The sequence below is a fragment of the Podarcis gaigeae genome (genome assembly GCF_964106915.1).
Source record: "Podarcis gaigeae genome assembly, chromosome: 12".
Taxonomy (NCBI): Eukaryota; Metazoa; Chordata; class Lepidosauria; order Squamata; family Lacertidae; genus Podarcis; species Podarcis gaigeae.
This window is the reverse complement of record NC_139688.1, coordinates 26914826-26938410: the sequence shown is the minus strand read 5'-3', so window position 1 is coordinate 26938410 and position 23585 is coordinate 26914826. Positions and strand designations below refer to the sequence as shown.

The following is a 23585-nucleotide window of genomic DNA, read 5'->3' as shown; positions in this document are numbered from 1 at the left end:
AAAGTAGGGGTAGAGAACCTATTGTTCTCCAGTTGTTGCTGGATTACAACTCCCATCACCCTTGACCATTAGTGACACTGACTGGAGCTGACATCCAACAACATCTTGAGTGCCATAGGTTCTCCAATCCTATCCTAAGGCCTGGTCAGACATTACAGGCTGTGTTCAAATGATCAATGATCAAATATAAGGTTTACTAAAACAGTTTACTAAAACATAGAAAGTTGCCTTGTCACCAGTGATCTACTTCAATGTTGTCTATATTGGCTGGAAGTAGATCACTGGTGTTTCACAAGGGGGCTTTACAAAAAAATAGCAGTAAATAAAAATCTAAAAGCCCAACACTGTAATACAGGGGGAGGGGGGGGAAATCTTCTAATTTTGGAGGATTGTTCACTATGCTGTTAATGTGGTCTTGAGGATCACCTTTTCTGCCAACCTCCATTGACAGGTATATAGCCAATTATAGCACTGAAGTCTCCTACATACAAAGAGTGGTCCAGAACCAAGTCTTGATACTTATCTCCCCGCAAAAAGGCCCTACAACTGGGCAACCTGAAACAAGGTGTGCCAAATCTGTCTATAGCTGCCTGCATCTTCCTGGCTTGCCAGAAAGCAGTATCCTCAGGCTCTTAAAACATGCTAGTGTCCAATGTTTTTGTTGCTGTTGCTGAATTAACCTCAAACTAACATCACAAGCAGCTATCTTAATACTGTTTCTTGGCAGAATGTAATAGAACCCTTGCCTTAAAAACAAAACAACAAAACAACTGAAGCTGGAGTTACAACCATATGATGCAGAAATGTGTGCCTTGCTCTCTCATGACAGCAAGCATAACTAAACCTATTACATGTGCTGGTGGGAACATATGGTCATACTATCTTAATACTGTGGTTCCACTGTTCCTCTTAATTTTCTAGAAGCCTTGCATTTACCATAGCAATGATGGAACTGAAACTAACATCAACACAATGGACGGTGTTTAAATGAGAATTTTGATTGTGGAACTACTGGACAACAGGATGCACTCTCTACTAACAACGCTTATGTAAATTGTTTCAGAAAAGATGTCATGTGATGCAACACAAGAGGAAAGACTTTAGCTTCTGTGAAATTTTACTCTCTAAAATCCTCCAGTGGTTGTTGGTTGTTTTTTAAAGCAGGGGGTGTTGGGAAACTTTGGCACAAAAGATTTAAAGCAGGAGTTGTCTCTCCAGACATTGTTGGACCACAACTTCCACCATCCCTAACCACTGGCTGTGACAAATGGAGATTGAATCATCCTTCCAAGGCCCCTGAAGTTAATCAGGGTTGGGAAGAGTGTCGAGCGATCAGTGGGCAATGGAAAGTTAAAAAAATAAAACCTGGCCGTTAAACTGTCAGATAGGGCTTGGAAAGATGTGGGTTACTTAACTCCACTGTTTTTGGCAGAATAGACGAGAACCCTTGCAACAAAAAGAGTTGACAATTTCCACCAAATCAGTCATTCCACCTCCCACTGCCTTCTAAGCCAACATGAATTGAGTTGTATCCAATGCCAGTCATATTCAGAGTTCACTCACTGAAATAATAGACATAAGTAACTTTAGTTCATTAATTTCAATGGGTCTAAAATGAGTAGACTTTAGTTGGCTACAACCAAAAGTGCACATATATGGACAACTTCACTGATTTAAGAATCCTGTTTACACTGTCAAGTTGTACAAACTGAAAAGAAATTCAAGGCACTGAATAAGCAGGTGCAGATGAAAGTAGATCTGAAAGTGGCCTCTAGCCCGTATTTGACCAAATTTGTTGTGAGTCTTCCTCCATCATCTATCTAACTTTCTCCCAAACAATTTCATTGCAAGGAGGTTCCCAGAAAACTGTTCTACAGATCCAGAGAAGCTCAAGCACCATGCTGAAGACAACCTCAGGCAGCTCAGTTAAGGAAGTTGATAGGCAGTTCACAAGCAGCATCCCCAGTGTGTCTCTAAGGTCCAAGGTAAGGTCCTTCAATTCCGCCCTGAGATAGACATGTCTTGTGCTAAGTTAGATGGAAATCCTATGGACTACAGTGCGTTCTCTCCCAACAATCACTACTCAAAGCTATTGAGCCACTTGTTTGGAAACCTTTAATTCTGTAAAGGTTTGCTTCAGGATAAAGATACAACTCTAAGCAATCTTACATTCCAAATACTTTTTTTTTTAAAGGACCTTAATATATTCTCAGGTCATAATAGAAGGCGAAAGATTTATACGATCTGAAGAAAAACCAGAGACTGGTTTCTTCATAGACTGAAGAAAATGTTCTTCAATAAAACAGGATTAATTGCCCATCCAAAATGTGGGAACAAAGGATGCTTCTTGAGATAAAATGCCTCAACCTAATCTCAGAAGATCATTCTGCTGAAAGTTAATTCAGCTGATTACAGCTGATAAGAGTTCAGTGTCAGCATCTTTCCAGAAGTTTAATTAAGAATAGCTTGATAGTTATCATAAAATCCTGACCTCTTATGGATTAGCAATTCTTTAGGGTGAGTACTGAAGGTAAAGAGAAATCTCCTCAGCTCAAATATTAGTTTTTGGGCTAAGAAGTAATTTCCCAAGTATAAATTCCTTAACTGACTGTTTACCAGAAATACTTAATATTTTTTTTGCAAGTTTTGCAAATATCCATTATTACTAATACATATTTCTGTGTTAAACTAATTTTGGGGATATGCAGTGCTGGCACTTTCAAGAGCCAACAAACATGACAGGGAATTGAATTGAATGCAGCTGTGTATATAAGTGCATCTTTATGCGTAGTCCCATATCCAAAACAATGACCAAAGGAAGAATGACTTTTGGGAGGAGCGCAGAGAAGAGAAACACCATGGTGCATCTGCCCCAGCTGCAACAAAACATGTCTTTCCCATATCACTTTCTATCTTCTTACCACAGGACAGAGAAGGCAAGACAGAAACCAGACAGAGCAACCCTTGTCACAAATGCCAGCTTGGAAACATGGCATGTGCTCAGGATTGTAGAAAGGAAAGTGCTAAGGGGGGGATTGAGATCAAGTATTAGTTCCCACCAATGCCTTTTAGCCTCAAAGTATTAAAACATCAGGATTTGTTGACATAAAACATCCAAGTTTTCAAATGTTACACCTGAGATTATGCTAAATAAAATATACTAATTGCCTGAACAAAGGGGGGGGGGAATACTGTGCCTACAGCAATGCTTGATGCTGTCTTATGTCACACAATTCATCCAGCATATTACCACTCTACATGCTGACAGTAGTAAATTGCAGAACATTCCCCATTGATTCTTACTGCTAGCCACAACCACTAATGCATGTATGTCTTCATTAATATTATCAAAATTGCCAGTGGCTATTTGCAGAGAAAAGTGGAGAATGTTAATACTGTACATGAATCATTAGTTTTTGGTTACTCTCCCAATGCCCTCCAATGACAAATGAAGTGCATAAATAGCTTTACAGCCACTGCCACCTGCTTCCCAGAAACTGCCCAGTAGTTAATATTTGTATTACTTTTCAATACTTGTCCCTATGCCTCCTTTTCAACTCATCAAGACATATAACTAGAAGCATTTCACTGTAATCCAACAGTGTCACTGTAATCTAATAGCTGACAACTTTTTTTTTCTTTTTATGCAAAACCAGCCGAGATCTGCATAAATATGTGAGGGGGAGACATGCTTTCTTTCCCTATCAAAACTTCCATACAAGTGATCATATTATACAAGCAACTCACATTACCATTCACATAACCCCAGCCACCCAAGAACTAGGTAGCAATGTTGTGCAATTTTCTGCAGTTTGGTTTATTCCCTTACTAGCTAAACTTCTTCCCACCAACAGAAAATAGCCCTGTCTTTCTATAGGCATTGTACTGTACAATGTAAATTTGATCCCTTCACCATTTCCCTCCCTTATAAATGGACATACAGTGGTACCTCGGGTTACATACGCTGCAGGTTACACACGCTTCAGGTTACAGACTCCGCTAACCCAGAAATAGTGCTTCAGGTTAAGAACTTTGCTTCAGGATGAGAACAGAAATCGTGCTCCAGCGGGTTAAGAACAGTTTCAGGTTAAGAACGGATCTCTGGAACGAATTAAGTACTTAACCAGAGGTACCACTGTACATACAACACCAACACAACCCCGGTCAAATTTTAATATTCTTACTGGAGTTTTGTAATGTATTCTATGTAGGGATGTCATTGATGCTGTTTCAAAAGCTTCAGTCAGTGCTAAATGCAGCAGCTTTGACTGCTGACTAGGTTGGCTCTTTGGAATCATGTCACTCTGAATCTGATAGAACTGGCTACCAATCTGCTCCCAAGCCAAATTCAGGGTGTTACTAAAGACTTACAAAGCTAGATCCGTGGAGGAGCTTCTTTTCTTCTGTATACATTTGGCCAAGTTTCAAGATCAGCAGCTGAAACCCACTTGGTTGTTCTGCAGTCTAAGGACATTTATTATGCAGCAATAAGCTAAAGGGTCTATTCTGTGATGGCACCACATGCAGAATATCCTGCCACTCTATATATGATTGGCACAAACTCTTAATGAGTTTCAGCGTCTGTTAAAGGACTATTTCAACAGGCCTTTATGGGGACTTGAATCAGCTGTCATAAGCTTGATGCTCCTCCTGCTTTTGACTCTATGGTTATTTTATTTGCTCTTTTACTGTGTTTAGTAAAAGGCGAAAGATTTATACGATCTGAGGTGAAACCAGAGTATGCTCTTTTACTGTGTTACAGGTTGGATTGGAAATTATTTTAAAATCTTTTGATTTTCCAATACCACATTCTGATGAAGAATGGGTTATAAATATTTTAAATAAAGTAAGAATTCCAATCAATTTCAAACCAAAGGGTTGTATCTAACTAAGTTCTATGCAGAGTAGATCCACTGAAATTAAGGAACCTAAATTAATCACGTCCATTAATTTCAGTTGGTCTAATCTGAGAATGATCAAAAATGGGTATAGTGGTACCTCAGGTTAAGAACTTAATTCGTTCCGGAGGTCCGTTCTTAACCTGAGACTGTTCTTAACCTGAAGCACCACTTTAGCTAATGGGGCCTCCCGCTGCTGCCGCACAGATAATCACAAAGCTGAAATGAACCTAATGTCTTGCAAAACTGGCACAATGGAAGGTGCCTCACAAATAACATCTTACAGCCATACAGTGCCCTATATCTTGAAGCTTTCAAAGTAAAAAACTCTAATTAGAGGGGGTAGTCACATGTTACCGGAAAAGTATGACCTGGGCCTAGGTCCACTAGCCAGTCTGACACAATAAGAAATTTCCCAACTGAGGTATATCAGTTATTCTCCAAGCATAAAGTGAAACTCATCCAATACACAATGTATACTTGGCAATCTATATGTGGAACAATATACATTTATGACAACAAATATGAAGTACTTGTAGCATTAGTATAATCTCCAGAATCCAATATAATAGATTCTGCTGAAATCAATGAACACGTCCATGAAGTGTTTCAGATCTGGGTGCTAACATTAGATGAACACAGCATAATACTTTTACTCTGCATATCAACAAAGACACTCAGAAAAGGAAGACTTTTCATCTGTCAGCTATTTGATCTGTCTGCTCTTCACTGCAACCTCAGCTTGTGATTTGCTCAGTATTTTCCAGAAGATGAATTATTTGTCATTTTATTGGATTCATATATTTGATAGATGCAATCAGTACTGCCTCATTTTTCATCTGGAACAAAGCATTCTTATTGAAAAGCACCCTTTATATATCTTTTTGACTTGTGTTAAAGGTCCTACATCAGGGAACATCAATATTTCATGACCGTTATTAAATACATTATTTTTGTGTTCCCCTGCTAGGACCAGTTTTCACCTTGGCAATAGTAATACATAGCGGTTGAAGGGGAAGTCTCCATTTGGTATTAGAAAGACATCAATTCTGTACTAAATTAGAGCATCTCTATTAATGTTTCAAAATTACTGCTGCATTCCTGTCAGAACCATGACCTTTGCATTTATATAATAAAATTTTAATTTGATGATCATTTTTATCTGAATAATGCTACACAGTCAAATTAAATCCTTAATATCTTCCACACCATCCCAAAAGAGCATCTTCTTCCTGAGTATAAAATCAGAATTTACACATCCATTAATATGAATTTTCAAAATTATTATTTAATAAATTTATATCCTTAACCTTCCTCCTAAGGAACCCAGGGATCACACACAGCCCCCTACTCCTAGCAGCAAAAAAATTAGAGACAAACTAGATGTGATGGCAGCAAATGCTATCCATGACTCTATCTATGTAGAAAGCGCGGGGGGGGGGGCAGTTTTAACACCAAGATGTGCCATTTTGGAGTACAGAACTCTATCTTTCCAGTCACCTTTATTTTCAGATGAGCTTCGAATACCAGAAACATGCTCAGCTCTGATAAGAGTGCCTGGACACAGGTGCCAACAACATCACACATACCATCTCGGGACTATTTAATTGCTCATCGTCTAACATTGTGTATGCCATCAAATGCCAACAGTGTCCTTCAGCTCTCTATATTGGACAAACAGGCCAGACCTTACGCCAAAGAACAAACGGACATAAATCGGACATCAGGAATCACAAGACAGAGAAACCAGTAGGAGAACACTTCAATCTCCCAGGACATTCTATACAAGATCTCAAAGTAGCTGTTTTACTACAAAGGAATTTCAGAAATAGACTGGAAAGAGAAGCTGCTGAATTACAACTTATCACCAAACTTAAAACCATGGAGAAACCTGGTCTGAACAAAGACCTTGGATTCTTATCTCATTATACATGACAAAGCCATTTTTCACCTTTTCAGCCTTGCTTCTTCCTGTAAGACCTATTGCAGTCGTTAAGAGTCGTCAACAGGCTCATCACAGCTATCTGCCAATCACCCATTCCCACCAGCCTTCTGAGTAATACCCCTCCCCACCTTCTCACTATATAGAAGGGTCTGGAAACTTCTGTTTCAGTGTATCTGAAGAAGTGTGCATGCACACGAAAGCTCATACCAAGAACTGACTTAGTTGGTCTTTAGGTGCTACTGGAAGGAATTTTTTTTGTTTTGACTATGGCAGACCAACACGGCTACCTATCTGTAACTGGACACAGGTGGTAACTTATAGTAGGCTTCAGTAGCACACCAGGCTTCAGTAGCCCTCATTCATGAGTCCCTTTTGCTGTTAAATTCTACTCTTACATTATACATGGGCAGGCGGGGGGGGGGGGGGGAGATCTACTGCTGTTGCAATAAGTCTGCCCTTTATGCTTCAGCCTTTCTTTCAACAGGTAAGGGCCACTGCTTCATTCAGCCAGTGGTGGAAGGGGTATTATGCCTTGCTTTGTTGAATTACAGAAAAAAGTGAGAGGCACTGCTACTCTACAAGCAAGCCACTGGAGGATCCTGGCCACAGGGTAGATAAGCATGACCTTTGCCTTTTCCCTCTAGTCACACATGAAAACAGAGCTGATGCAGCATCTGTCATCAGGAAGGAACAGAAGATAGCACTCCAGTGCTAGGCAGTGTAACCAAAATCCTCCTTCCTTCCAACAGAGAAGCTGCCGGTGGAGGCAAAGTGCAACTAATTCCCATACTACATACTTACTAAAAAAAAATTCCTGTACAGTTGAAATATTAGAAATGGGCATTGTTTTTGCTTGATGATATGCTCAATGTCCCAGGTTTCTCTTAATGCTCATTGTTTTTACACAACTGTCCTGTCATTAGGCCCTGTCATTAGGCAGAGTGAGAAACTTGTCTCAGGTGCAGGGGTGTGGGACAAGGAGTGGCAGCAAAGCGCTGGAGGACAGAGCTAGACTACTGCCTTCAATGCTGAAATAAGATTAATCTGCCAGTCTGGTCAGCTTCTATATGTGGGATGAGGCAGGCACCATTTTGTCTTTTTCCTCAGGCAGAAAAATGTATTGGGCTGGCCCTGCCAATGTTACTGGATCTTCGATTACATGTATTCTGTCTAATTCCCTTCAAGTATTTGTTGTGCTGCAAAATTATCCAAAAAATCAGTTTTTTAAAAAGATGTAAAGGAAGACTAAAAGCAGTCACATTACTTGTCTGAAATCTGTGACTACTTATAAAAATATACACCAATAAAGGAGAAGGGAAGCATGGCTATTCCATTCATTCTGCTATGATATCAGCTAACTTTGGCTCCTTCTCAACTGCAACCTGACCTGACAGCAGCCATTCCATTGGGCAGGAGTGGAGGAAACGAAGATGAGCAGGCTTATCCCATCTGTAAGACAGCAGCTGTATTTGGCTACTTCTTCATCTGCCACCTAGCAGGAGTTACTCAGTCAAGCTACCCAAATTGCTCCCATCCAAGACAGTAGTATAGAAGTTTCTAACTCTAAGAACCGGTACCTGAGTTTACCCAGTCTTTTTTTCCTTTTGTGCTACATCTTTTAGATTGTAAACCTGAGGGCAGGGATTATCTAATTTGTTTATTGTTTTTAACTGTAAGTCCATCTGAGAGTCCTTTTTGGTTGAAGTATGAGACTAAGATACGATAATTAACCATTGGTGAGAGAGCATAGAGGTTTCTTACAGAGGTTTCTTACTTTCTAACAGTATCTGGAAACTTTAGTCTACAAACAATGTACTGCTTTATCTTACAGAGAACTCCTGTGCACATGTACTCCAAAATAAGTTCCACTGAGTTCAATGTGACTTATCCCTTGGTCAGCATGAACAAGATTGCAATCTTTGCTTATCAAGCCCACTGTGTGTCTAACAAATCGAAGTCACAGCAAGTTAGAACATATGGATCCTGTAAACGCGCTATATTCTTACCACATATCAAGGCAGGTGGAATATTCTGTTGAGCCTAAGAGGACATCTGGAGGTCTGTACCACAGGGTAACCACTTCATTAGAGTACGTATGACTAGGGACAGATTTGGCTCTTGCAAGTCCTAAAGAGCAAATACAAGCACAACAAAGAAAATCAGCATATAAAGAAATAAAGGTCACGTTAGATCTTTAAAAGGTATGTGTAATATGAGTCTACTTGAAAAAGTAGATTGTGTTTCTTCTGGCCATGTGTTAAGTTAATCAGAGAAAAAACATATCCATTTCTATCATTCAACACATCACAAAACAAAGCTACAGATCATGAAATATGAAGTGACTGCATTATTGTTTCAGTCATTATAGGGCTGTCATGTTGTTGTTTTTTAGGATCTAGTTTTTCATGTTTAAAAAGAGAAAGTATTAGGCACAATTTTTTAAAACTATTTAATAAAAAAACTCAGAGATGAATCCTTAAATGTTAGCATTTTGAGCAGAGAACATAACCTGTGTAACTCAAGACAACTAGTGGATTAAACAGAGAGCTAAATAGCTTATACACTGAGTAACATTTAAAGCTTCAGGCACATGCTGTATATCTGCATACTGCTAGAAAAAATATATGCCAGCTGCCCTTAACCTTGAACATTTAACATACTGCTCTGTGCTAAGAGTAAGACTGCTGGTCTTGGATGAAATAATTCAAATTCCTTTTCAACTGTGAAACAAACAGAACAGCAAGTCACTATACTGCAGCAAAATCTACCTCATAGGACTTGTGAAGCTAAAATTCCACTCTAGGCATATCTGAGAAGAGCAACATCATTCCTTCTAAAATCATTTATTCTAATAGTAAACAGAGGTGGCTGAGTAACTATTAGCTTGGAAGTAAACTGAAGTAATCCCCCCGCCCCAGCTCACATAGACCTGTTTCACACTAAGCCAAATCATGACATAGCACAGAAGAGATCCCAGTGCTTAATTCTTCCTTGGTTGTTTTGCTGCTATGTCACACTGAGATAAGTCATAGTTTGGCTTAGTGTGCGATCTGAACCCAGGGTTGTGGTTTAGCTCTTTTAGACAAACCACAAGCTGCAGCCACAGAACAAACCTTGGTTATAGTTTGTGGTTAGTCTGGAGAAAGCTAAACCACAAGCCTGGGTTTGGACAACATGTTATGCAAAATTATGGCTTAGCTCAGTGTGGCACAGGAGCGTGGTTTGGTTTAGCATGATGTGCAACCCAGGTCATTGTGATTCTCTTCAAAGGGTATTTACTAGGCTCAGATGTATTTTAACAGCAGCACAGCCACTATAATTTCAAAAGCATTGTGATAATTGAAATACCTGCATGCAAGGGGTTCCAGGTTCAATCCCTGGCATCTTAAGTTAAAGGATCTTTAATAGTTGACAAAGAGTGATAAAAATTATACAAATTATTACAGGAATCAATATTTGATTGGATTCGGTGACTGCTCTTTTATATTACAAGAAGGCATTGGTACAGATTTAGAATTTGATAGAATATGGTTAAAAATTGTGACAAAAATTAAAAGCCACCACAGTTTAAGGGATGGAGAGAGAATGGCCTGTTCACATGACATGCTAAACCAAAAAGCGTGTGCATGCAGAATCCCAGTGGCGAAATCCCAGTAGCTTTGCACCTCACCAGTCCTTTTTGCTGCCATGCTCTCCTTAGTGTGTTGTGTGGTTCATAATGAAAATTCAAAAGTTATTTTCTCAGAGTAAGAGAGGAGGCACAGGCTTATGGAACCAGTTGATGAATATGAATTCTGTTTAGAAAAAAGCGAAAGCTAGTTTATCTGCTGTAAATTTGAAGATGGGTTTTTACTCCTGCAGTTTATATTTATGCTATGTTTGGTAACATGTTTTGAAAATAGCAAAAAGAAAAAAGGAAAATACCAGAGCATGCAGATCACCAGGTAGGATGAACTGAGCATGAAATATTCTAGAAAGGCGTAACTTCTCGGCAGTTATAAAGGCTGAGCCTATTAAATTATATGGATGAATTAATAAAAAACTGCATAAAATTATTTTCCTATCTAGCAGCTGCCACCAGAATATTGCATGCAAACAACTAAAGGTCTCAGGAAAGAGCTAGCATTAATCAATGGATAGATAGAATGTGGGGATACACCTTAATGTCTAAGCTGATACCCTTCCTGAGGTCAAAATAAACAGGACAAAGACAAAATACTTTTGCAGCAAATGTGATTCCCCAAATGTCAAAAAATTCTTCAAAAGATACAATGTGACTTTGGGATGTTCTGAATTCTAAAGAACTGATTATGCTTTGTTTCTTTTTCTTGTTTTATCAGTTTTATGCTATCAATTAACTTTACTTTATAGATTCTATATTTTAATACTGTAAGCTTTTCTTCTATTTCATTGCAACATGTTTTAATAATAATAAGGTTGGGCCTACATGTTTAAAATAATTGTGCATCCTTCAGCAGTTATGCAGAACATCAAACACTGGCAGTTCAGCCTTTTAGATACACTATTCCTCTCAGTAATCTTTTTAAAACCCCACATCTTCTGGGGCACAGCACAAGTTACAAATGAATGACAAGTTACAGCATTGTTGGATTTCCCCATCTTGTGAATGATAACCTAGACATGGCAACATATTTCATATTGTTTGTACATCCAAACATGCAAACTCATGCAAAATTTATCTAACTGCTTCCTCCAGCTGAGGAAAAGCTGTAGGACAGGATTAATTAGCACAGCATGTGTGATCACTTTGTTTAAGGATTCCTTGTCTGTTTCCATGGTTACACTACAGGAAGCCACATGCTCTTCCAAAAGTCAGTGCTGCTTGTATTAGCGATCATTATAACTTTTATGAAGTGAACATAAAGTAAAAAGGTAATGGGAAAGATAGCCAGGTGAGCATATAATATTTGCATATTATTACTTCTTCTGTTTTGGCCTGAAGATCTATAGGGATAGTTTCATGACAATCCAGTAAGGTGAATTTCAGATCTTGCTCTTTTTGCCAGATTAAAAAAAAGTCACCAAAACAACACCCTGCCCATGTCAATTCTCTACAGTAAGAAGACAACCATGAGCCAGTTGTCAGAAGTCAAGGCACATCACCTAATAGCCATGGCTATCATTAACACAACACAAAACTGATAGTTATAGGTGAAGCAGCTGTGCTGTTTATGTTTTGCTTTGTGTACTTCTGCCATGCAATAAATTCTACATACAATGCATACCCAAGATAATTTAATGCCAATTAAATTCTTCTTAATCACTTTAAACAGTCCTTTGTGAACATAAATAATGCAGTTAAAATCATGTGTGCTATTCTCCACACTTTCAACATAACTTTACATGTTGAGTAGTGATTCTAATCTGTGCTAATGAATGTAAGCACAGAATGCAAGGGATACTCATTATTCAGAATTAATCAATTACGAATGCTTGCCATCCACCTTTGTGTACTAATTTTCAAATATTCATGCTGCAATCGATGCATGTTACAGGAAAGGGCACAACACTCAGTAAAATATTTCATCTCTAATATCCAGATTTCCTAGTGATTCAAAAGTCAAGTGGTATCCTCTTTCACCCTCATGATGTACACAACTGCAGTTTTAAAATTCTGATTACTTAAATGTTTCAAATGGCTCATTCTGTATGAAGACACAGGATTAGAAAAGACCGCACATCTGTATTTCTCAAATGACTTATATTCCTAAATACTCAGAAGAGGCTGTAACATACTCTCTGTAAAAGTTTGTTACACTGATGTAAGAAAAGAAATTATTATATTATACAAGCATGCATAGCTTGAATATGATAACTGTATTGACAGCTGATTAGGGTGGCTATATTGATACAGGTCAGAAGAATAATCTTTCAGGAGTTTCAAAATTCCAAAAATTCACTAATTCATAATTTGAGTGGAGTAACATGCAGACTTGCCGAATAAAGTGGCCTTCATTAGACTGACCACAAGGCCAGAAGAAACTCAGACAAAAAAACCATGTTCCACGTGCCCAAGTTTACAGTGGCAATGTTCTGACAATCTTATCTCAGCTCTATAAACTAAGATATTAATGGGACTTAATCCATGCCTTTGCAGCAAGAGAAATCAAACCAGGAAGCCTCTAATGCCAGTTTAGCGGAAACTAGAACTATGGTTACCAGCTTTGGAAGACACTAGAATCTTCAAACCATGATTTTGGATACCAGCTTGTTCTAAATCTGCTACTTTTCCTGCTCAGACTAAATGGAGACGATGGTTAGAGATTTTCTGCTTGCAGGGGCAACCCAAGGTGTTTCAGTCTATTTCCCCATTACTAATTAGAAGCTAAAAATCAGTGATTTTGATTTTTTATTAAGAAAATGCATGCATTTTATTCACAATAGCACCATACTTTTTAAAAAACAAAAATAAAACACCTCTTATACTTTAAATATGTTCTGTCAACATTTTGCTCTGGAAGCCATATTTGAAAACTCCACTAAATAACAATTCTGTCCTTCAAATATAAACCAGACATTATAGTACAGAGTTTAATACTAAAAAGCCGCTCTTCCTCAGCAATACTAATATCCTATCAATGTTATTGTAAAACTGGAATCATCATTAAATGGTATATGTATACAATTTAACAGCTGGCTGATTTTCACTTTGCTTTCCTGCTTCTAGTTTTTCATTTAATGAACCTAACTTTGTTACCATGTAAATATTCTCTATGAAGATAACTTCTGCTAATTACGCAACAAATATGTGAGTGTGATGCACTAATACATTCTGATTAGTATTTCAGAGTAATAACAAATAATTTAAGGACAACTCTGAATTGCAAATAGTTGAGTAACAGCATAACTGGGTATGCAACAAAAGGAATTATAGGCAAAAAAATAAGGAGAATGCATATGGGCCAGAAGCTAATTATTTAAATACATAGGACCATAACCGACTGGAGTGAAAGTCTGGGAACAATTGGACTAAAATAAATCAAGTAATAGTTCATTAGTTCCCCAGAGGGCCTTTACTAATGCAATGAAATACTCAAGGCCATTTTAGTCTTAATATGGAAAATGAGCAATACATCAGGTAACAAGAATCAACATTGTAACATTTAGGAAACATATTTCTCATTAAAAAGGAAAAATTACAGGGGAAAGCTGTGAATGCGATATTTGACTTTAAAAAGGTTAGGCCATTGTCTTTTCTGTGTGGAGTTCAAAGCAGAACTAGTTTGCAATTTTAAGGCACAGTGTACGTTTTGATCCTTGATTACTACTATCTGAAGAACAGAAGTAGAAAAGGTGCTCATGCGATATACAATATAAGAATTATTATGTAACAGTTAAGAGTGCTGGACTATGACCTGGGAGACCAGGGTTTGAATCCCCACTCAGCCATGAAACTCACTGGGTGACCTTGTGCCAGTCACCATCTCTTAGCCCAACCTAGCTCACAGGGTTGTTGTGAGGATGAAATGTAGAGAAGAACCATGTTTACCACCTTCAGCAATCAATCAATCAATCAATCAATCAATCAATCAATCAATCAATCAATCCTTAATACAAGATAGGCATTTTGTTAACACAGCTTCCTGTCCAAGTGCCTCATCTCAGTAGAAATGTTTGAAGAACTTTACGAAACCTTCTCAAGTTGTATTCATACCTGGAAGTCTGACTGAGGGTTAAAGGTGATGCTGCTAAATAATCCCAGTTTAAAAGGCTAAAGGAAAACTAGCAGAGCATGAAGACTGTAGAAAAATCTCTTAAATGCAGAGCTTAAATTATCTGTGGCAATGTTAAAACTCTACCCTTTCTAGCTATTACAGCGAGGCCAACAATATTCTTTGGGCACAGTCCCAGTTTCTCACTGATGTACTTCTGCTTTGTAGAGCCTGTTTTTCAAGTGCCTGTATATTATTTACAGCCACAAACTGCTACTGAGCTTGCAGCCAAGGCCTAAAATAACTAGTACAACCATCTTTTACAAAATAAAATAAAGTACCAGTTACAAGTAGCGCCTACACAGCAGGCATCTGTGCTCAACAATAACTGCACAAATCCAAAATGCAGGTTTGGCTTCCAGAACTTCAACCTCTTTTTCCTTCTCATCTGTATTTCTTTTCATCAGAATTCTATCAGCATGACAAGTTGCTGTTCCTCTACATGACATGTCTGGAGGAGAAAGAACAACTGGGAATTGCCAGGCTCAAGAAATACCAGCCAGCCAATCTATTAATCTAAATAAACAATGGAAAATGTAAGCCGCCCTCGTGTTTTGGCTCACTTCAGCCACAAACACTCATAGACACACATCAATAAAACAATAATTTTGTGCCAGGACAGCCAAGTCCAACTTCCTTCTTCCTACACCCTTGCCCAGTGGAATTCTTAAGTACACTGACATATTGCAACAGGAGTGTTTTTTATGTTTTGGGGGGAATGGGAATAGTTTGCTAATGGTGCATTAATTTATTATTTTATTTTGGCCAGCTTTAACCAGTTAAGGTCATTTTTACCTGCGGCTGCTGCTTTTAACTTGACTTTGATGTGGGTTTTACCTGGTGTATATTTTATTTATTTTTATTGCTTGATTCTTTATAGTTTATTATATTTTTATTGCACTGTGATTTTATATTATTGCAGCTCACCTTGAGTGGCACAAAGGCACCAAAAGGGTAGGACAGAAGATTTTATATGAATGAATGAATAAACAAATATTGTCACCACATGAAACTTATGGCCAGATGTGACTGGAATTAGATGCATACTTCTACCAGAAAAGCAGTTAGGGTGGCTTGTTAAAATTGCTTCATAAGAAAACACCATATTTTATATAAATATTTACTGCAAAGTTACTAGTCATGTAGCTTGTTAGGATCAATAATGCTGTAATCTATTTTTTAAAAACCACTACCTTCATGGATACATGTTGCATTTTACATTCTCCTCTTACTCAGCATAATTTTAAATACACTGTACTGAAACAAAAATGAGCAACTTCCTTTATTGCAACATTCCATCATGCCCCCATTCCAACAAAAGATCTCTAAAAAGTTTATAATTCTCAATCTGCTCTATGATCCAAAATAGCAACCTTATGCAAAAGCACTGGAGACTTTAAATCTATAAACAATCAAGTAAAAAAATGTGAAGAAAGGTCAAAGGCAGTTAGCTCTGCAGTTCAAGTTTCACTGTGTGATTAGTTAACTTAAAATATTAGTTTTATTTGCTGGCTACAGCCAGCACATTAGCTTTGCTTTGGGAAATAGATAAAGTATATCAAATTCACACCCAAATCAGCTCAATTTACTTCTCATTTAACTGTGTAACAGGGAGAACTCGTGCCATATTTTAAGAACCTTTAGAATTTCAACTTAAAGGTAAAGATAAAGGGACCCCTGACCACTAGGTCCAGTCGTGGCCGACTCTGGGGTTGCGGTGCTCATCTTGCTTTATTGGCCAAGGGAGTCGGCGTACAGCTTCCGGCTCATGTGGCCAGCATGACGAAGCCACTTCTGGCGAACCAGAGCAGTGCACGGAAACGCTGTTTACCTTCCCACCAGAGCGGTACCTATTTATCTACTTGCACTTTGACGTGCTTTCGAACTGCTAGGTTGGCAGGAGCAGGGACTGAGCAACGGGAGCTCACCCCGTCACGGGGATTCGAACCGCTAACCTTCTGATCAGCAAGTCCTAGGCTCTGTGGTTTAACCCACAGCACCTTGTAATAAAAAGGAAAAAATACCACTTTTCTTAGCAAACCATCCTAATCTTCTGGGAAGGGCAGATGAATGGCCAGTGGAAGTTGCCAACATCCCACTGTGTGGGTGGGCAGGGAGGCTCACCACTGGAGCTTTCCTTGCTGAGGTGCTGGAAAGGTTTACCAATCACTGGTCAGCCAGAGGTGCTCTGCTGGTGATGGGCCCAGATATGGGGCGTGCAGGTTGTGGGCTCCCAAGTCCCTTTGTTTTCCAGACATATCTCCCCAAATGGCTCTGAACAACTCCATCACTGAAGATGGTATAGTAGTAGCAGGGAAAATAAAAACACTTCAGTGAGGGCAGGGAGAGAGGAAAAGGCCACTTCCAGAATCTTCTAACCTATCCCACAGGACTTTGGTGGTAGATCAGTGATGGGATTCTACACACGCACACAACTGCTCTTCTTTGTGCAACAATTATTTCCAAAAAGCACACCAAACACGGCCTTCAATTTTTCTCATGCTTTCTTCAATTTTTAATTTTATTAAAAATCCCATCTGTGTTTTCATTTTCTTTGATAAATAGATTCATCTTCATAAATGCTATTTTAGAGTGCTGCTGTATGGTGGTAAACAGCCCTGAACTGTTTCTTTGGTGGGAGATTATTATCTATATTTACAAATCCATCAGCTACAACACAATATACCAGCAAACATGAGAATTTTGTAATTTTTTAATACAAAAACAATGGTTTTCCAAAGGTCTAAGCTCTGAATATGATTTATATTTTTTAGCTCAGAGAAGATGAAGTGTCCCTGGGACACTGAATTAAAACTGTGAGTTGCACTGTTGAGTTTTATAAACTTGTGGTACCAGATCTGAAGTCCATCTCTTCAGGTTTGAAAGGTCTTTAGTGATTTCGTATTTATTACTCTGAAAAAATAAGCCTTCATCAGAAGAAAAGAAGATTCTTTACTGACATCCTATCTGCCGAAATCAACCAGCTACATTTACATTTCTATTTCTTGTGTGCATAATAAGGATAATAGCTTCACAATAATCCTTATGCAACAACCTTCTAAGAACATAGAAACATGAGTGAAATATATTCCAAGAGCAGCAAAATCATTTGAAGTCTTTGGTGGAAGAGCAACTTTGCATATAACTTTGTAATATTAATACTTCTGAAGAGACAGATTTGCTTTACTATTTCTCATTATTGCAATGTGGGATCATGACCCTATATAGCTTTATCTGGTAGTTTAATTTTTTATTATAGTTTTCACTAAAAAAGTCAACTCATCTTGTATTCAATTTCAAAATATCGTGATACAGTATAAGGAATAATATAACTTCAATTAAAAACATTTATCTTCTCTTTTCTACCCACGTCTAACTACAGATTTTCATTAAACACAATGTAAAATAATAAGGGGAAGACTCAACACTCCATTGACAGCATGAAAGTATCTTGCTGGAGACTAGTCTTTCAATTAAGAAGCGACCAAGAAACATCCTAAATATGCTTAAAATGCTTCAGTGTCTTCCTGAACCCATAACTGTATAGAGAAAATATTACTTACTTGCAATAACAATTTCCTTCAAGTTAAATACCATGCTAATAAGAAAGACTGTACTCAGCTGTAACTGTAGGATTTCAAACTTTCTAGCTAGTACTGAGACAGGTTACTTCTTTCCATACTCTTGTCATTCAGTAGGATATGAAGTATTTCTATGAATTTTATTTTATCAATCATCACTGTGTCCAGAGTCTGCTTGTGACTAAGAGTAAGATAGCTGAAACATTTCCCACATCGTTATAAGACAATCTTTTAATTAATAGCTTTCCTACCAAAATCTGCCAGCTTCAACTCCCCCGTGTCACTGATCAGAAGATTTTGGGGTTTCAGGTCTCTGTGCAAAATGTAACGCTGGTGGATGTACGAAAGTCCTCGCAGCAATTGAAATAAAAATAACTGAAAGAGAGGGGGGAAAACATTGTCTTTATTAATACTTGCATGCAGAGCACTGGCTTCCTTCACAAAAAAAGCAGGGTGTCTGCATATGGGTAAAACACTTCCTTGGCAGCTTTGCTACAGGTGTGATTTTAAAATACCAGAATTTATTTTTAAGCAATGTTTAATATGTAGAGGTAAGAAACATCCATTTCACTGCATCCAACTCTATTCACCTGCTTTAACAATCCTTAACAATAACTACAAACAGTAGAGTCAATCCCTATCAAGCCACAATTATATTCTGTTTACCCATATGGCCTTAGAGATTAGGTGGTAGCCTGAAGACAGATGTGTATCTTCACTAATTAAAGAAAACAACAGCATATGGAGAAGAGGAAAGGAGAAGAACACAGTGCTGGGACAAAAAATATATATGAAAGTAGTAGAAATAGGATATCAAAAATATATAAATCCCAAAGGCTTTTATTCTCAAATATTTGATACAAGAGTTTATTTTCAAAAACTCAAAATGTGACCAAAGAGGGAATTTTAACTTATTCACAATACTTCTAAAGATAGGCTAACTGTGGGATTAGATATGTTCTCAGTATGCTAATATATAAAGGAACTCACTGTGCACTTTGTATTTTCTTATAATTTCAAATCTCATGTGAAAGTCACTTGTCAGAGGACTACATCAAATATTAGGTTTGCATGCTGGCAAAATTGTGAGTTTATTTTTGCTGATTTCACCTCAGCATGCCAGATATTAAGGCTACTCTTCAGTAGCAAATCTTTTGTAAAAACAGTTGTAAGGTTATTATTACATGACAAGATAATTGCAATATATCATAGACATAACACAAACATTTTACTTCACCCAGCTGTTAAGCTATTTGCAAACAGTAATGTCCTCTTGTTTGTGTAGGAATATTAGACCATTAAAAAATCTCAGAATCAATATACTGGCATGAAGTAGTTCCTAATTAGCTATCAACACAGCACCTGTATGAATTTATGGAATATGATTACTGAATAAACCAAAGGGCAACATGAAAGTACAGAAATGTCATGTTACTGAAGCTGAATATTTAATTAAATGTCCTTTCCTCTCTGCCTGTTCACATGATAATATATTGTTAATTTCTGAAAGAAACTGAGGAAATACAAGGGTAACAAGTACAGAAATAAATTAGGAAAAAATAACACTTCAGGTGGCATTTCTGACACACTGTATTTTTAAACAATGAAATGAAGCTGGCATTTGATGGCATACACAATGTTAGACGATGAGCAATTAAATAGTCCCGAGATGGTATGTGTGATGTTGTTGGGGCCAGTAATGGTGTTGTTCGGGTGTATGTGGCAGCAAAGTTGGCATCTGGGTTTATTGCAGGCTCTGGTGCCAGTGTCCGTGTTAGGTCTGGTTGTAGTATTATTGTGGGTTAGGAGTTGTTTAAGACTGGGTGGCTGTCTGTAGGCAATGAAAGGTCTTCCTCCCAGAGCTTGAGAAAGAGAACTGTCATTGTCCAGGAGAGGTTGTAGATCTCTGATGATGCGTTGTACTGTTTTAACTTGGGAGCTGTATGTGATGACTAGAGGACATACAGCTCCCAAGTTAAAACAGTACAATGCATCATCAGAGATCTACAACCTCTCCAACTTTGCTGCCACATACACCCGGACAACACCATTACTGGCCCCAACAACATCACACATACCATCTCGGGACTATTTAATTGCTCATCGTCTAACATTGTGTATGCCATCAAATGCCAACAGTGTCCTTCAGCTCTCTATATTGGACAAACAGGCCAGACCTTACGCCAAAGAATAAACGGACATAAATCGGACATCAGGAATCACAAGACAGAGAAACCAGTAGGAGAACACTTCAATCTCCCAGGACATTCTATACAAGATCTCAAAGTAGCTGTTTTACTAGAAAGGAATTTCAGAAATAGACTGGAATGAGAAGCTGCTGAATTACAACTTATCACCAAACTTAAAACCATGGAGAAACCTGGTCTGAACAAAGACCTTGGATTCTTATCTCATTATACATGACAAAGCCATTTTTCACCTTTTCACCCCTTGCTTTTTCCTGTAAGACCTATTGCAGTCGTTAAGAGTCGTCAACAGGCTCATCACAGCTATCTGCCAATCACCCATTCCCACCACCCTTCTGAGTAATACCCCTCCCCACCTTCTCACTATATAGAAGGGTCTGGAAACTTCTGTTTCAGTGTATCTGAAGAAGTGTGCATGCACACGAAAGCTCATACCAAGAACTGACTTAGTTGGTCTTTAAGGTGCTCCTGGAAGGAATTTTTTTTGTTTTGACTATGGCAGACCAACACGGCTACCTATCTGTAACAGGAATTAATGACAGTAATTGCCTCCAAAGGTCTAGCTGAACAGATATATATCATGGGGAAAATAAAAAACAGATTCACATATTGTTAGCTTTGATGCATTTTGAAGTGCAATCAAACTGTTTAGGTAATCTGTAAAACAATCTAAAGTACTGAAACACCACACTTGATGGCCATGCAAAAAGCATGCTTTTGCTGTTTTGCCTTGACAATCGCACTTTAACTGAGGTACTGCTTTCCAATAATGAGTCCTGGGAGCGATGGTGCCATTGGAAGGTCAAATCAATTTAGAGGTTTATGGAGTGTGATATCAATGTGTTAGCAATGATTAAAATGTAAGGGCAAACACATTAAAACCAACAATTTCTCTAATAAAGACGTATCAGCTCTCTCAGCAAGAACTAAGGTTCTTTCCACTACAAACTACAAAATTCTCCAACAATTTTGACACTTACTTATTATACTCACAGTAATTGCGTACATAAGAAAGGTGACAGAAAATGGAAAACTGAAATGTGGAGGTGGGTTAATATTTTAAAGTGTGCCACTGGAAATAGTTTGAGCACTGAAATTGTAAATATAATATGGAACACCATTAGGGTCAGGCTTGCCTTTGAAAGAATCCTCTATTGTAAAGGCCTCAGTAAAATAAATTATAAATTTAAAGTTAAGATAATGAATGAGAAGTAGAGAGAGCAGAGGATCTTGAAGTTGCCCTTTAACAGTTAGCACCTGTACAGAAGACTGAGCAAGCACACAGTAATTTTAAATGTGCATCTATACATATAAACAAGCATGTCTGTTTTGTTTTGTTTTTCAGATCTATAATATTTTGTCCTCTTTTTGGTGATGGGTTAAGTGGTCACCTTAAACACTACATACATAAACCCCACAAACTATATCCTAAAACAGATGGTCATAGAACTAAGTAAAGGGCAGTGACCCTGCGCTTAATCTTTAGTGGTACCTGGGACCCAGTGCAGGATGAAAGTTTTGCTGAACAGACTCAGAACCATGCTATCAAATGACCACCATGCTATCAAATTCAACATATATTTATAAGTGGACAATTGCCAAGAAAACCCAACAGCCACATTTGACTTCACTGGCTCACATTCTAGCAGCAACATCTAAACCTACAGATGCCAAGAGAGCAGTGGAGCTGCTGTGATACCCCAAAAGGGGAAGACATGCCTTCAAACACAGAAGTAAGACTAGAATTATAACTGCTGGGTGACATTTCCAATTTTCACCAAAAAAGGAAAGAAAAATAAAAAGACAAATTCTGATAGACAACTTTTAAAAATTGATTTTTAGCCCAAGTGTCAAATGACGATGATGATGGTGGTGATCTCCAATGACAAAACTAGCTTACCACCACATCCCTGAAGAAACCAAGGTGCAGATCCCTACTTGACCAGGGTGCATTCTAGTTTGTCTTAAGGAAAACATATTCTTACAGCCCAATTAGCCTTTGAAAGGACATGAAATATGTTAGTAACAATTCTCAGAACAACAGCATTTTGGGCCTTCTAAGATAGTGGACATTTCAGCGGCAGAATTTGCTAAAGACATGATTTCCAGATTTTGAACTCTATAGCATAACTACATTCTTACAAGGGACAGATATCACACTTGCTTTCACAAAAAAGGCTTCCTTCCAACCAATTCCCTTCAGGACTTTTCCATATGGAAACATCCTACAGTAAGACCACACCACTAAGATCTTTATATTTCGAAAAGTACACATTTATACCTTTATTTACTGTGCTTATCAATCTTTCCCGTTTCCTTCACAATGCTGATGTTCTGACAAGTATGATTAATTAACTGAGCAAAATAATACACCTTCCTGATCTGCTAGCATAATGTTAATAGAAGGAAGAAACTGTCCTCCTTGATCAATGAGGTTAAAAGGCTCCTTCACACATCATCACAATCAATGGCTCTCTCAAAATTTAATGAAAATGCTAAAGGGAAAAAACTTGCACAGACAATTCTTGATCGCCTTTCTTTTAAAAAAACCTTGCATATATACAGTATATGCATCATGAGGGATGAGGGTTCAGTTATGGAAATATACTGTAAGGATGATTCAGGTAGTTATGCTTAAAAACTTAGGGGGAAGCATTTTTATTTAATGATCATGCATAGTTCATTAATGTCTAAGTGGAAGAGATAAAATAATCAGTGTAAAATCATGATGATTTAGTTGATGACTGATCACCAGAAAAGCTTATTTTAAAAAATCGATTCTCAATGCCATCTGAAAGAGACAGCCTTAATTTAGCATAACATTATCCTACCCTTTTCTGCACCTGCTTACCCTCTAAAGAGTAATGGAAAACTGCAACTTATCAACTACATTAAATGCCAAATAATCCTGTTTAGTATATCCACTGTAATTAATGGAAAAACCCAGCCATGCGCCACAGACATCACACCTTCTGAGACAAAAGCAGACATTTCAAAGGTGTGTAAATGGATAAAATTATAAAGAAATCATATAGAATCATGAATATATCCAGAATGGATCCTAGATTTCTGCTCAATCCTGTTCATTGATGTAGGTCTGAAAAAGTGTGCTGCTGATGTAAGAATTTCACCTGCATGCATTCAAATTGATCTGATTTGAAAAGTCTATTAATAAACACAGGTTAAACTGTATGTGTTACACCAGTATAGAATAACATCTG

The 23585-nt window shown here is 37.8% G+C and overlaps 1 protein-coding gene and 1 long non-coding RNA gene across 7 annotated transcripts in view; one reads left to right on the top strand and one right to left on the bottom strand.

Annotated features, from left to right (window-relative positions):
- Nucleotides 1–23585, bottom strand: part of CDK14 (cyclin dependent kinase 14) — a 229515-nt gene that overhangs the window by 97897 nt on the left and 108033 nt on the right. For all 6 annotated transcript variants that reach the window (XR_014556593.1, XM_083705044.1, XM_083705046.1 and 3 more), the window contains 2 exons: nucleotides 18409–18532; nucleotides 8850–8970 (listed from right to left, as the gene is read on the bottom strand). Coding sequence is in view for 5 of the 6 variants with exons in the window: in XM_083705044.1 (XP_083561170.1) it covers nucleotides 8850–8970; nucleotides 18409–18532 (245 nt within the window). In the remaining variant the exon portion in view is untranslated. The remainder of the gene's footprint in view (nucleotides 1–8849; nucleotides 8971–18408; nucleotides 18533–23585) is intronic.
- Nucleotides 922–15116, top strand: LOC310828128. The gene is made up of 2 exons (XR_014556702.1): nucleotides 922–1985; nucleotides 14984–15116. It is a non-coding gene; the product is annotated as an uncharacterized lncRNA (long non-coding RNA).